Source organism: Melanaphis sacchari, unplaced genomic scaffold (genome assembly GCF_002803265.2).
Source record: "Melanaphis sacchari strain LSU unplaced genomic scaffold, SCAv2.0 Contig21_pilon_pilon, whole genome shotgun sequence".
Lineage (NCBI taxonomy): Eukaryota > Metazoa > Arthropoda > Insecta > Hemiptera > Aphididae > Melanaphis > Melanaphis sacchari.
This window is the reverse complement of record NW_020271096.1, coordinates 259,544-276,074: the sequence shown is the minus strand read 5'-3', so window position 1 is coordinate 276,074 and position 16,531 is coordinate 259,544. Positions and strand designations below refer to the sequence as shown.

The 16,531-nt window shown below is 31.2% G+C and overlaps 1 protein-coding gene across 1 annotated transcript in view; it reads left to right on the top strand.

The window, feature by feature from the left end:
• The first annotated feature begins 418 nt into the window (after window positions 1-418).
• LOC112593989 overlaps window positions 419-16,531 on the top strand; it is a 50,747-nt gene continuing 34,634 nt past the window's right edge. The window contains exons 1-2 of the mRNA XM_025338577.1: window positions 419-791; window positions 16,363-16,499. Coding sequence (XP_025194362.1) covers window positions 419-791; window positions 16,363-16,499 — 510 coding nt within the window. The remainder of the gene's footprint in view (window positions 792-16,362; window positions 16,500-16,531) is intronic.

The following is a 16,531-nucleotide window of genomic DNA, read 5'->3' as shown; positions in this document are numbered from 1 at the left end:
GCCACCGCCAGCGACGCAGTCATCGCACGTGATCCGGATACCACCGCACTGCATTAAGACACCGACTGTCGTCCGCGGTCGCGCGAGGTGTACCGCGAGAGAGAAGACCAGCGGCGTGCCGGTGGCGGCAGCGCACAGCACGAGAAACGCCGCGAATCTTCTTCCGAGAGGAAAATTTTCATTTTTCAAAACACGATCCACCCTCAACGCGCATCGTCGCGGTTTTGCGCGGGGTGTTCGCGATGCTCGGTCGCGCCGCGGTTGACGACGGAGAGCCACGCAGTGCTGGCGATGGCGAGGCGACCGCGAAACTCGGACTCAGGATACGTTGCGCGAGGGTGCCGCGTACCAACTCGCCAGAGTCGTCGTCGCCGTCGTCGTCTGTCGTCGGTCGGCGTTGTCGTCGCCGTCGTCCGCGATGCGGGCCGCGAGGACCCGAGCCTGCGGACAAGCCTCCGCCGACCGTTTTCCCGACGTTGGTATCGAACGTGCTCGCACACTGCGGCACAACTTAATAGCAATACGTAACCGAACGAAGTACACTTTCGCGGTGGTCGCGGCCGGTGACGGCGGCGGGGGCGCGTACGCGAAGCTCGTGTCCACCAGACCGGCGACCTGTACGCTTTCCGAATTCCAGTGCACCTCCCCATTGTCGTCCACCGCCGGCGGAGACGACGACGACAACGACGCCGCCGCCGCAACCGCCGCTGTGCGGTGCGTGCCGTCCATCAGGTACTGCGACGGCCGGCGCGACTGTCCGGACGGGTCCGACGAACCGCAATACTGCACGCGTGAGTTCAACCAACAGTGATTTACAAAACGGTTTGTGAAAAAACCGAAAAAAAGATACTATTATTTTGTACGGCGGAATCGATTGTAGAGCTTTGGTCGAGTTCGAGGCGTTATATATTGAGATATTCGGTCGGGGAACTCGACGTTTTGTTCGCGAGTCTTCAGAAGTGCGACAATCCGTTGTATGGCGTGGTCTACCGTCGGACGAACTCTGCGTGAAAGTCGCGCTGTAGGTATTTTTCACGCACCGTTCGTTGATGTACGACAATAATATCATATTATTACATTTCGAAACAATATAATACGCCCGCGTTTCACCCTTATATCGGTATAATATATCACAACTACGTAGGTATAATAGGTATATGTCAAAACTAAAAACGATTCGTGTACTCATACGTGTGCGGAGTGTTTTTCGAAAACGTAAGTCTGTAAAACTATTACGCCTTGTTAAATTTTGTCGAGGGATTTTTCCTCTACTAGTTTGAACGTCGAAGATGAATTATTTTCCCGCCACTCAAAACGATCAGTCCGATAATGTATAGCACGAGGCTGCTCACCTACCGCCCCTCGAAATGAAACTACTTAATGGAATTAACTCACTTCTGCGAAAAAGCTTACGCGACAATATTTTCCTACAGTCGTGTCCCGTACGCAAACTATAGATTCCACGTAGATAATATAATATGATCGCTTATTATCCGTACTGGTTGATGTTTAGTATTCTGTTGACTTATTTTTTTTCGTGTCGTGTCTGTTTTTCTACTCCAAATAACTGCAGAAAGTGTCAATCTTCATTCATCCGACACGACGTCACGACGTTCATGTTTCTTAATTTTTGGGCTAAAAGAGTTGGTGGGAATTTTTTCATATGGGGTTACATTAATTTTAAATTTTTTCTTGATAACCGTGTTTTATAAAATTGCTTTTATAGGTAGTAATTTTGCAAGCAAAGTGATCGATCGACATCTGACCACTGATAAACTTATTAATTACACGTTTTTATTTTATATTTTCATTCCACAAAACAACGTGTGAAATAATAAAGCCTCCGATTTTAACATACGCGACCATGACTCGGAAATCTTGTATTATATAGCCGTCCCATTTACTGGGAAAATGGTCGTTGCAATATTTACAGCTAAATGAATAATATACAACGAACGCCGCAGACCGCGGATGGTCGAAAACTTTCCGTCGACAATCGTCGATTTAATAAATATTGCACATCACGTAGTAGCGTAGTACACTAGTACATGCGTATTATTATTTATTAAAATATTTAATATTAACGTATAGAATGTTTTCAAAGTATCATAATTCATGCCGTGATTTTGTCGGAAGTCTTTTAGCATTTAATGCGATGTAATATTATAATAATAACTTCCATGCAGTATATCGTAAAAGTTTTGGTGGTTTAAAATTACGAGTATGTATATTACCTAAGTCGATCGTTTGTTCATTGATTTGGATATTATAATTTTTATTCCCTCTACACGGCCACTATACCGTCATTTAATTACTTCTCTTCCTGTTTTGATTAGCTATAAATATTATTATGACTTATAATTACGTAGCTATTGTCAATACCTATATTAGTATTGCGGACGACTTACTAATTGTAAGCGATTCTGTATTTATATGAAATTTGACAGGTGTCAAATTCAATTACTACAATAACACAGTCGCCATAATATTACACTCAAGAATACCCGGGAGTATTCAATAGTTGACACTTAATTCTACAAAACATTTTAACAGGAATCTCCATTACATCATAATCCGTTTTGTCCCGTTTCAAAATAAAACACAGTGATATTAAATATTATATTTTCATAGGAAACCTCCTTGCAAAATGTGTCAGCTGCTAGTAATAGAGAAATAGCTATTGGATATTCAAAATGTTATCGTCTATCGAACACGTTTTGTACTTTTGAAGGAATCATAAGCATAACATAATAATGTCAACTATTATCATAGTTATTCTTAATACTGTTTTGGGCGCTTAAAAAATTTTACTATACCCATAGCAATTGCAGATTGGAATGATTACAATACTTTTGTTATGCACAAATTAATGTTGTGAATTAAACGTTTAAATTATTCGGTTAAAAGAAAACATTTTTATTGATTTTAAAATAAAAATACGTTTTCAATTTATTCGTTTGTTTTTTCTGTGACGTTTGACATTTAACAAATATTTATACATTTCACAAAGGTACGTAATATTTAAAGCACTCTAACGATAATTATTCATATTTGTGTGTGTTTACATATATTTATAATAATGATTATAAATTAATCATTCATAATATAGATTTGACACAACGCTTCGTTACTTTATTAATTGTGTACCTATATCAGTTTTGAAATGGCTTTGTATTATTAGTCACATATTTTTGATCGATTTTGTCTGTATTATGAGCACGGTTTAACGTATTATTAATGTACTACTGATTTTACGCGTGTAATGAGGTCATGTATAGTTTACACGTGGAACAACAGTTCAGGGAGTTTGCGGTGAAAATGTATAGATTTTCAGTGACCACTCGAAATGTTTTAGCGTTTATTTAACATTAAACCGTGGTCCGTGGCGTTACACTAACTTGCGTACACGAGCACGTATAAAAATAATTATAAAACGTTGATATGGAAATGTTTTAACAGTTACGACGCGGCGATAGAGAATATCTGTTATAAAACAATTATGTGTACCCTTTATTAATATTACGACAAAATAAAACATGTTTTATTTAATATCCAATACGATTCGTAGGTGAAATAAAAGTACAAATATTAGACGAGACTACGTACAAATTGTTTGAAACTATCGAAATATCGACAAAATAAATAGCCAAGCCGTCAAAATATACAGTATATGCCTCGGAGAGCAATAATTTTCTGAAGTTTTATTTTCTAGGGAAATCTAAAAACAAGATCACGTATATTATATAGATAGATTTATAAAATAGATAGAATCCATGCAAACTTTACCATTGGTTGGTTGGGCTTGGCACATCCAATAATATTTTCTTCTTTCGAGTGTAAATCGTTTTGAATCATTCCGTGTAATAAAATATACAAATATAATATATGCGCCACATCTATGTGTAACTGTGTAATTGTGGAGACAGATTTCAGTTTTTCCGTGTACAATGAATTTTATATTTGCTTATATATTCGCAAACGAATTTAAATAATCTGAAATATTCTTATTTTATCGAGTGTTTTTTGTTTTGTTTTGAACATTTTTTTACGATGTACAATAATAACATTATTACATTGACGACAGATGACTAATAAAAATACACTAAACGTATAAGAAATTAATAAAAAATAGTTTGTATTAAAGAAACTAACATAATGTTATGCAAATATTTCCAAAGTCAAATAATTATATTATAATTAGAGAGTGGATTTGTGTGCATTTGCATATTTATTCTTGTTGATCATTGTTAAATTAGTACAAAAAAGTTTTATAACGTAGAAATTGATTATGTAATACCCTTTTAATGCATAATTTTAAATATTTTGATCTTTCGATGTTTGAATGAATTATCATGCTAGAAGTTTTAGTGAAAATTTAGGTGTTTTCTAGAAATATTTGAAGAATTATTATTAAAATTTTGATTAAATCTATATTAAAATCCGTTGATATTGGTATAAATATACGGGTTTTTTTGTATTTGACTAGCTATTATATATAACGATATTTAAATTTATTGCATTTAGCCATCGATACATAGCCAAAAAAGTAAGTTCTATAAGTTAAGAAAATATCGATTTAAATGTCGGACCATTGATATTAATTATTTATTAACTGTTAAAAATTTATGAAGAAATATAATCTTTTTTTTTTCATGATTTCCATTTATTTTATTAAATTCGTTTGTATTTAAACTTTTTCATGGGTATTAATTCGCGTTTTAGTTGTGATGGAAATTATTACGTTTTTACTTTTTATCCATTTCTTTAAGATATAATTGCAGGTATAAAAATCCAATTTATGTTCCTTTCTCTATTTGAAATATTTTCTAATAAATTTAAGTTAAAAGAATTATCTCATATTTTATAAAATTACTAACACATAAACTTCGTTAGTGTGATTATTATATTACATATATTTGTAGAAAAATCGATAAACTTATGTAAAACATTTATTTTGATTAATGAATTTCATCATCACCCTATACTAATGATCCTATGAATTATTATATGAAGTTTAAATAATTTTAAAATCTTTAGCTATATATAAAATTGGTTTTGTATATGCGTTGACTACTTAACGGTCGGTATTGTGAATGATCAATGACTTCAATCGGGTTTGTTACACTTATAATGCACTTGAAATCGATTATCATTTTTATGGTTTTCCGTGGTTGATTATGTGTATCAAAACGCTTAAAACCTTTAAGCTGTATTTATAATGGCTAATACTTAACCTTTTTCTTTAGAATAGAATTTATATATATTTTAATATACTTTATGTCTGAATAGTTTCGTTTATCTATTTCCGACAAAATTCAATACGTATACTATGCAGGTACAAAATATTATATTTAATACGCTTAATTTGTATAACTGTGTTACATTTATTCGTAAAAATTGTTATTAATTTTATTATTTTTAAATAATAGTTTTGAAATGTTTATATCTTACACACAATGTACAATAGTTGAAAGGTTAAATATACGTACGTATTACACTATTACGTATGATATTGATCTTAATAGAAAAGTATTATAAAAAAATTACGTTTGTAACAGTTAACAGTTTTAAATATACACTACGCTCATAACTTTACGCATCAGTGATAACCTATTTGGCATTTTGTGAAAACAATAATGAACAATAATTAATATGTTTAAAATTTAATTATCTACCTTTATACTTCCAGAATTTTCGTTATAAAAAATATTTTATTTGATAGCGTATAAACATTTAGAAGAAATGTTGTTTTGTTCAGTCGTAAAGAAAATATTATGATAAGTCTATCGTAAACTTAATCATATTGCTATATATTTATATGAAATAATATTACGTTTTCATTCGCATAAATAAATACAATTATTCTGACATTTTTTAGTACCCATTACATATTATAGTATGATTAATATTTCAAATTAATTTAAAAAAATAAACATTTTTATGATTAAATAATTAGTTATAGTTTTATCACAATATATAAAAACTAATAAATAAATAAATAATAACTAAATATAATGAAGTTTAAATCATTTAAAATTTAAGTTTTCTGATAATGTTATACGAAAATTCATCTTTGTTATAATTAAGTAATTATTACAAATTTATGTTAAATAATAATCATATTATTTCAGTGTACAGATTATGAATGATATTTAAAACAAACATATTGAGAATTGAACAAAACTAAAAAAGAATTTTTGTATATTTTTCACAACTTATTGTTATTACAAGTAAATGTTTTTTAAACTTAACTACCTAAAATGTTCGAAGAATAACTACATCGAATTATTGTTCATGATCAAAATTTAAAATAAAATAACTTTGGCTGGAAAGTAAATATCAAGGGTATTGTTCTTATTTGTAAAACATTCATTTTTAACGTAAATATACTAGAAAGCTCAATGCTACTATGAGTAGAAGTATATTAATTTTAAATATATTATACGAGTTAATTTCTAGTGTTTTATATTACATGTGTGGATTGGAGGATTGAATTTAAAAGTTTAGTAACGGTGTACATTATTTTGTGATTATGACTATGGTGTTTATTTTCTAATACTACGTTAAATTTATAACTTATTATATTAATGAACGTTTTGTCTTTAAGCTTTTTATCCTATCATTTATTGATTTTACAATATGCATGTAAAATAGAGTTTAAATAAGATTTTATTAGCATACATTATTACACTAAACTATATTAACCCTAAATTTAAAACTCATGCCTTCAAATCGTATCCCTGAAAAGAAATTGAAATCGTGACTTATTACCTAAATAAAATAAATACAATATTCTATTCCCTCCTCTACAACTAGATAATACTCGTATACTCTAACATGCGGAGTATTATCGATGGATAACTTCTCCAATTGATTACCTAATCGCTATTACAGATGTATCTTTAACTTAATAATTTATTGTACAAGTTTTGTATAGATTATTTTTATTTTCTTTGATAAAAAAAAAAGAAATATAAAAATTAAATGGAAAAAATAAATTAAAAATATACAAAAATAAAATAATTTATTGTATTTGTAACATAACAAAACAGTTCAAAAATGTCTGTGAACGCTATAAAAGATATCTAATAAATTGTTATCTAACTAATTCGATAGAATATTTTATATCATTGTTCCATATTTTGATTTTGATTTTTATCATACTAATATTTAATTCATCATCTTTAATAAGATATTTATTTACTCTTCAATAAGTCACTGAATTATTAGTCTTTACGTCATTATAACACGAAGATTTTATTTAGGATTACGCTGATACCATATAATAATTCGATTTATAAATAACTTGAGAAATATATTAAAATAATATTAATAGTTGTCTTAAAATCACTAAATATACGTTTATTATATTGTATATAGATTATAGTAATGTTCGAGTATACTGAGAATTTACTGAAATCCAGATAACAGATTAGATTTATTAATATATAAAACATTAACGTCCATAGTCCATAAAATAATTTAAGCTCGATAGTATACAACTTAACATTAATTTTACACAATTACACCTACCCTCAAAAATAGATAGATAATTAATTTATACTGCGATTGTAATGTTTATGTACAATTTTCAGTCTAAGAGCTTATTTTAATTATTTATTTAGACATTTTAAAAACGTAAAAACATTAAACCGGTCAGCAATTGTAATCTATACCTACTTACTATAAATGAAAAAGACTATAATTTGTCGATTTATTAAGACTGAGTAATATTCTACTAGAGTGTATACTTAATGGTAATAGCTATATCTAACTACAATCTGTAACACTATCGAATGCATTTTGGAATAGCACCAAAATTGTTCAGTGCGTTGTTGTTAGTTACTATCCTGTTGAATATGATTTCTTTATCCTTCTATCGTGTCAGGTTAAAAAAGAGAGGCAAATTGCCAATACTATTTTTTTTTTTTTTACAATACATTACACATTATGTATGCCAAATTCATTCCTTTTTAACTTACATTTATTTAAATGTACCTACAATTTTCACATTCTTATTTTTTGAGATATTATCTCATTTGTTAAACGGTTATTCGAAATGCCGAATCGACAAAAACCAACATTTCGTTTCAAGAATGAAAAATGTATTGGTATTTTATTTTATATTAGTTTAGCTAAACATGATTTATTTTGTATTCATTACGTCTTGCGTTTATAGTTATACAAGGAATTTAGTATTCACAATAATTTCGCACCTAAATAACTTCTCTAGACAATAATATCCGGTACTGACGACATATAGATATAGTTTTGTAACAAAATATTATAATATTATACAATACAATATTCATTGTGCACGTACGTGCTTTACGACTACATAGTACACGTCACACTATCATGACAATTACTGTTCTATCTTTATTAAAATAAACAACCTACAGACAATATCTAATGTTTATTGATTGAAAACTCGAAATTTAAAATCAACAATACATTTTCCTCGGCTCACAGTTTCTTAATAAACTTATAGATAATAATATGCTGTTTATCGTATGTTATATGATGCAAATTTATCATAAGTACATAATTTAGTTAAAGTACTACTTTATGGCCTAAAATATAATATATCTTATGTATATTAGGTTCATAAAAAAATAAAAATAACACTTTATGAAAACGTATTTATTGACGTAGTTACCCACAATATCCATATAGAAATTATATAATATTAATGAAGAATATATCAAAGCATTAAATATTCAAAATGTATCCAGTTAGAAGTTTCCAACACAGATAAATAGCCATTCATTATACAACTCGCTCATTGAGTAAATATTTGATTAAATCTTTTTAAATATCTATTTTTAGTAGTAATATTTCTGGTTTTTCTAAAATTAATACGCAAAGTGATTCACTATGCATGCTCATTAAATTTTTTCCTTTAGCTAATAATATGATTTTGGGAAATTTTTTAGTACGTAGGTATGGTTAAAGGCCGTATTTTTAAATATTTGGATTTTTATACCATTTAAAGAGTTTCATTGGTGATTTAAATTTAATTTTAACAAATGAGAACTATTTCGAATACAGATTATTAATTTTAATATATTTATTTAAATATAAACAAATCTAATTCAATAGTCAAATGAATAGTTTCCGAATTATTTAAATAATTTACTAAAAACGATAATCCTTAAAAATTGTTTTACAAAAATATAAAACAAATGTAATATTTAATCTAGCTAGTATAATCGAGTCTCGATAACTCAAATCTTACGGGGGATACAATTTTATTTAACTAATATGTTGTCAAGTTAAATACTTCTAACAAAACCTATAAACACTTCAGGAGTCAGAGAAAAAACTTGAATTATGAAGGTTTACGAGTTATCACAATTCGATTATGTATTTATAAAATAGATATTTGAATATGTTTTACCAATTTCAAGATAATATTAGATTATAATATTTAATTACTATTACTTTCAAATAATCATAGTCCTTACATCTTCTAAATCTATAATCAAAAACCTATTATCCTTATAATAATATATAACGTTTAATTATTCAAAAATAATTCCTTCAAATTTTTATTTAGACACATCAAATAGTTCAAAAAAAATTCATGTGTAAACGAACAGAAAAAAAGCGATTCTTATTAAATTAAATAAACTAGAATAATCCTTAAATAGTATAAAAAAACTAATTATTTTAAAATTATTAAAATTTTATATAATATCTTTAAAAATTTCAAAAATTATTATTAAATGAAATAATGGAGAAGAAAATGCTTGGTAAATTTTTCTGTATATTTTTATTACATTCGTTGACTTATAGATTGGGCGATGCACCGATTTGTGAATTTTTAACAATTGAAAAATCAAACAATCAATTTGAGCGTGAAATCGAAAAATATGAAAAAAATATAATAATGGATACCTGCGTGTACAACAGTTATAGGTCATTGTATGTATAGCTTTTGTATTACAATATTAATTGTTAAAGCAGTCTTAGATTATATTAAATAATAAAAATAACGTTAAATAATAATTCATAATTTGGCGAATACAAAATATAACCCCGTGGACCTCTGTCAAGTATCTAGGTTTCTATCTAGATAAAAGACTGACTTGGGCAATAACAATGTAAAAACAAAACGAAAATTTTTTAAAACTCAGATTTCACAATTTATACAACTGTTCTAATCGAAAATATTACTAAAAAAACAAAATATACATTTACAAGCAATTAATACTGCTATGTCGTATGATATACAACTCTGAGGCACTACAAAAAATTCTAACCTGAAAATCTTTCAATCATTTCAATCAATAAACCTTCGAATCCTCACTAATGACCCATGGTATGCTAATTACAGATTATTGCATCATGCAACGGTATAAACACTGGTGTCCTATAATTATGATAAATTCTACAAAAACGTTTTAATTCTCTCATCGCAAACATAGCATTTATCACACTACTTGGCAATCCTATCCGTCCATCACCTCAAACGAAAATGGCCACGTGATTTTATTATTAATGCAAACTAAATTTAACTAATATTGGAAGTAGCTAGTGCTCTATCTTCTTTTCGTTCAACCTAGTTGAAAAAAAAAAAAAAACAAAAAATCTCAACACAATTATTTATTGTAATATATTTGTAATCAGATTTTAAATGTTTCAATATTTAAAAAAAAAAAAAAAAAATCGACGAACAATAAAAAAAAATGCAGAAATTTAATAATACACCTAATATTAATAGAGTATATTAATGCATATGTATTAAAATATATTGATTTTCTTTGTACTGATTATTTTACAACGGTCTGGAGAAAATTAAGGGTCTACAACTGTCAACCGTATACGGATGCATATCTACGATCTACATGTGATGGAAATTCAGCTTGTTTACGGATAGATCGATAATTATGTACTCGAAAGCTTCATCCCTTTATGTATTTAGGTAAAAGCTATGTTAAAGTAGTACCCAATTATTATTAACAGAAACGGATTCCGCGTATTTACACTGCAGATAGAGTATCTAGGCAATATAATAAAACCATGGTTAAACATAAAATCGAAAAAATAATCTGTATAGTTCAAAACGATTTGTAAAAGGTACTATGGCGACAAGCCGTTTGTCAATCGGTGTCCGTGTTTACTAAGGTATTATGCAGTGCCGTTTTTCGTCTCATTCCTACGTATCATTTGGCCATTTAGGCGTGATATGCAAAATGTGCTTATAACTTTCTATAGCGTTTCACACTCTAAAACTGCAAACACTTTACGTATATATGCGTACTTGATATTATTATGTACCTGTAATTGTTAGTATAGTTATTGCGTTTTTACCATGATAATAATGACGTTTGTGATTATATTGATTTAACCAAAAAAATGTGAATGTAGACGCGAAAACCACACCTTTCAAAATATTATGTACTGCATGCGTAATGGATGACCAGATGGGGGGGAGGAAATTATGTAAATCCTGAAACATCAATAGTTATAACCAGAGGATAGATTAACATGTAAAGCATTATTTGCATATATTTGTTGTAAAAATAATATTGTCACGGAGTGGCTAAAAATTCTCTCACGTTTGTTTTTTATATACGTATATATATATATATATACATATACATATATAAAAATCCAAAACAAACTTTTCTGAATTTGTTGGCCATATTTTATTGTTTATTTATTTAAGTTTACACTTTGTTTTTTCAGGACGAATAATAATATTATTTATCTGTCACTTGTATAATATTTAATCTATATTTAAATATATCCGCTATCATTTTTTTTGTATGCTTTTTATCGTGTGCTTGAGGTCGATCTCCCCACTCAAGTCAGATATTCCGAACTATTGAAAATATACATTTTCTATAATTTGCAATGTGGTGGTCCATTAGAATTTGTTTAAAAATTGTTAGACGTGGAAGAGAGTGTAGTAGACAATAAGAGCAAAATATTGTATCATACATTTCTTGAATACTATATTGGTTAAAACGTTTCGATGCCTGTAAAAAAAACGTAAAACATATTATGTCTAAAAGTGAAATAAAAAGCGAAAAGGGTTTTAAAAAATAATAGAGAATCTAAGTCATGTGCGTACATTAATTTGTGAACTATTAACGTCGTGAATGGATTGACGGAAAGCGACGCGTGCTCTGAATTTTGGGATAGGTGCCTAGCAATCCTTCGTACTCTTATTACAGCGATACAAACGATAATTGCATATCTCAGTGTAATGTACTGCTGTCATTAATGAAATCTGCTATACACACATATACGTATCACAGATTTTATTATTATATATATATATATATATATTATACGATATAACGCAATACGCACGCATCACTGCAATCGTGTAATTGTTTCGCGCGTACGTACATGTGTCTAATTTACAAGTCTGACAACGCCTATAGTATATACCTCGACGGTATGAAACGTTTCCTAGTGTTCATTAATATATGTATATATACGTATATGTGTGTGTGTGTGTGTGTGTTTACAACTCACACTACAACCGATCACCCGCGCACTGGCGGCGGCAATAACATAATTCAATTAACGCCACGCGTATGGACGATCGATTATATAGGAGCTAACTCCACTCCAGGACACTCGACGCTTCAATAATAATAATGATAATGATAATAATAATAATAATAATAATATAAAATTGCCGTCCTGGCACAAACCGCGTACCTATCATACGTTCAGTCGACCACGTCATCATCAATCACGTCATATTACCATGTGGTCAGTATATACGTATACGCGGATGGATATCGCCGTATATGTATACCTATACTGTAGATATGCCTTGTTTATAAGCCATTTTATATTGTAATATTATATGTCTACGTATCTGCGTATATACGATTTCAAATCACGTTAAATCCGTCTGAGACGCGCGCGCGCGCGCACACACACGTGTGTGTGTATGGTGATTTTTTACCCGGTAATAATTTATATAATATTTCCGTGTCTGATGTATACACCTATATAAAATGAATATACATATAATATTTTGTTTTCTATATTATTACTATTATTATTATTATTATTATTATTATTATTATCCGGAAACATGAAAGGTGCTTTACCCCCATTATAATCGGTTTACACCGCCGCTGGTTAAGTCACGTATATACACTCAAATAACCCATCCAAATCGTATATCGTACCTGTACTAGCGTTCCATACAGTTCTATTTCATGCATAATATATGTATATATGCACCCATCATGACGGTTAGAAGGGCAACTTGTACGCGACCCACTGGTACAAGACCCTTTGGCTTCGCAATTATCGTACGTTTACGTGTAGTTTTGTATAATCCTACGCTGGTGCAGTTTACTTCTACTGATGCTGATGTGATGCAACTGTGTAGGGTACTATAGTTGCCATATTATGTGTGTAGAGTTATAAGTAGGTATAAATCTTATTTTACGCGTATTGCAGTGGTATATATGTACAATATTATAGCCCTCTAGTGAGGAACACGAGTGATAAAAAAAAATGTAATAATAATAATAGTAATAAACACTTCGATTTTTACAGTCTCAATAAATAAAATTCATCGACTATGAGCTTCTTTTTCACGATGTTCAGACGGAAATCCGACACCAAACGACCGTGTGTACCTACGTAGCTTTCACAAAAATTGTATCTCTTCTGCGACTGAGGTGGTCACCACGTCTCTGCTATATACCATACTACACGCCAGACGTCCATGGAGAAGCACATTCAATTTAGACTATGGGACTCATGGGAGTGTTACAATCTTTTCTCTTAAATGGCTCGCGCGGAGGCTCCCTTACCCTCGAACAATTTTTAAACACAGTTTTATTCAGTTAGTAACTGCATATTTAGTTTAATTTTTTTTAAAAAAAAAGGTTTTTCATTTTTCAAACGTTCTGTTAGAATATATTGAACATATTTATTTGAGTACATTAAGAAAAAATTATGTTACTATAGTGCTGGCTACTGAGTACTGACGCGACCAAAGGAATAGAGTATATTAACTAGGGCATACGACAAAACGTATAAATCATTGCTTATGTGTATACTATTTCTGCCAGTTTCATAGTTTCATTACAGCACTTAGTTATTTATTACTTACTATGACAATACTGCAGGAGCATTGAAAAACAATTTGTCGTTCAATAATATATTTTAATGTACATCTTACGCATTTAGAATTGTTTAGTTCAAAATGAACGCAGAAGGAGTGTGCTGCAAACATGTGACATGAGAGGGAGGTGCTATAAAAACCACCTTGACCCCCACATGCGTGTGTCACTGCAAACGTTATCCTGCATCACGCGTGTATGCTAATTAACCGTGTCAAAAACGTTTTGAATATTGAGTTACATACAAATATGTTATTCATTAGTGTTGTGCATCGTAATATTATCGTACTTTAATACAACAGCGCTTGGTTTAAACCGTAACCGCGTGAGGTGCAGAAAACGTCGGGTTTCCTTTGGCACCGCACTAGCCGCAATGCGGACGCCTTAGATGTGGCGTGCAAGTAAATATTATAATACACGTACGAATATTACAAGATACCTCTACATTTCACTTGACCAAAGATCGCGTCGCGCGGGACGGCAGTACTAACATTTTTAACCGCTACGATTGCATCAGTCCTATACATTAAAACGCCGTACCTGCTCTCACCGTACTTTCGCATAATGCCTGCCATGCAAATTTTATGTGAGGGTTAAGTTTCGGCGGTGGCGACGGCCGGCCCGCGACTCGCGAGCCAACAAAACGCACGCACTTGTATCAGGCAGGTAGGTAGTATAATTTGATGATTTTTCGAGTGGGCAGTCGTCGTGACATAAAGCAATTATAAATTATAATTCGTCCACGGTTTATGAATAAATTACATCCGGACAAACGGCTGTAATCCTTTTGACGGGATGGCTTGTAAATCGTCGTCAAACCCACAGTCTGGTGAAAAGTATACCACCGTAGGTATGTGCGGTATTTTATTGTTCTGCGCCTATTTAATATGTTAATACGACTTTGGTTCGTAACGAGGCTCTGTTTAGTTTGTGGGTACATCCTTAAATTTTGTTCATATAAATTGAAGAATGTATAACGCTTTTATTCGTGTGAGTTCTTTTAATTATATGCTTTTAATGGCTACTTAAAGTACAATCGCGACAATAAATTTATCACGGGAAAATTAAAGTGTTTTGCGGATAAATATTGCTACAATATTATTACGTATGTTGAAATGTAAAGCGCCTGCGGTCTATTCAGAAATGGTTTTATTTCCCGAAGCCAGATATAACATTATATGCTCCTATACGTTTTACGCCAGCGCGCTATCTTTATAAAATACAAACGACGAGCATTGCGCGACCAATTACTTTATTCTAGACAGCGATTTGGTGAAACGTAAAGGTACTACCTAGGTACTGTAATATGAACTTGTCAGCCGCCGCCATCACCGTGACTTCACTGTTCTGTGAATACATCAATTTAAATATTACACAATTGTGCAACTCTGCGTGTACTATTACCGCTGTTCTCGGTTGTAAAACCACTCGCAAACTTTTCGCTTTTATTTTTTTTTTAAATCGTGCGTACCTGCCTACAATTTGTTATTAATAATAATTGTGCGCATTCGAAGGGAAAACAGTTTCGAGTCGATAACCGTCTACACTTACAATATATATTGAAACGATTATTATGGTTGAAATGGATTTTTTTCTCCTCTAATACATTTCAATAGATAATCGAACGCGATGGCGTGTTTGTGGTGTTGGTGCTGTACACACCTGTGTACGATACAATTCTGCCGTTGGAAATTTTGGGGAAATAAACATATTTATCTCAAACGATTGAACGATACTCTAAAGTTTTCAGTTCAAATGATGATTTGTACGCGCAAATTTGTTGAAATATATTCCATTGGACTGTCAGTCGTATATTATAAGCGATGACGGTTTTATTTTACCCGGCTCTCTTCTGTTTGTTAAACGAGATTAAGTCGCTGTTGCATGACATGCACGAAACCGAAACATTGTTCCGAAAATATAACATCGAGTCTACTGTGTATTGTCCGAAATATAAATTGCGTTCACCGCTTTTCCTCTACAAAAATTATAACTACTTTAGCTTGTAAACTTTATTATTCTGTTACGCGTCAGCGGCAGTAAGAACTATAATGAACGATACATATTACCGTGCGTGTAGTTTTCTGTAATACGCTAAATAGTTTTCCTAAAAAGCGATACTGACAAAGTTTTGATTTATAATTATACAGCGACGAAGGTTTAGACTATCTATAGTAACTATTACCTACCCGGGAAACGATTCATTTCAATTGTTATAGAGTATTAACTACAGTAAATGTCTGTTTTACAGCGTGCAATAGAACTTATTACGGCGATGTCGGAAAAACGTACGAATTCGAATTACATCGTCCGAAACCCGACAAATTGCCATTCATCTGCTTCATAAAGCTCGTCGCACCAGGTCATCATCTAGGAGATCTAATACAGGTGAGAAAATTTAGTAAATATTAATTTAATAT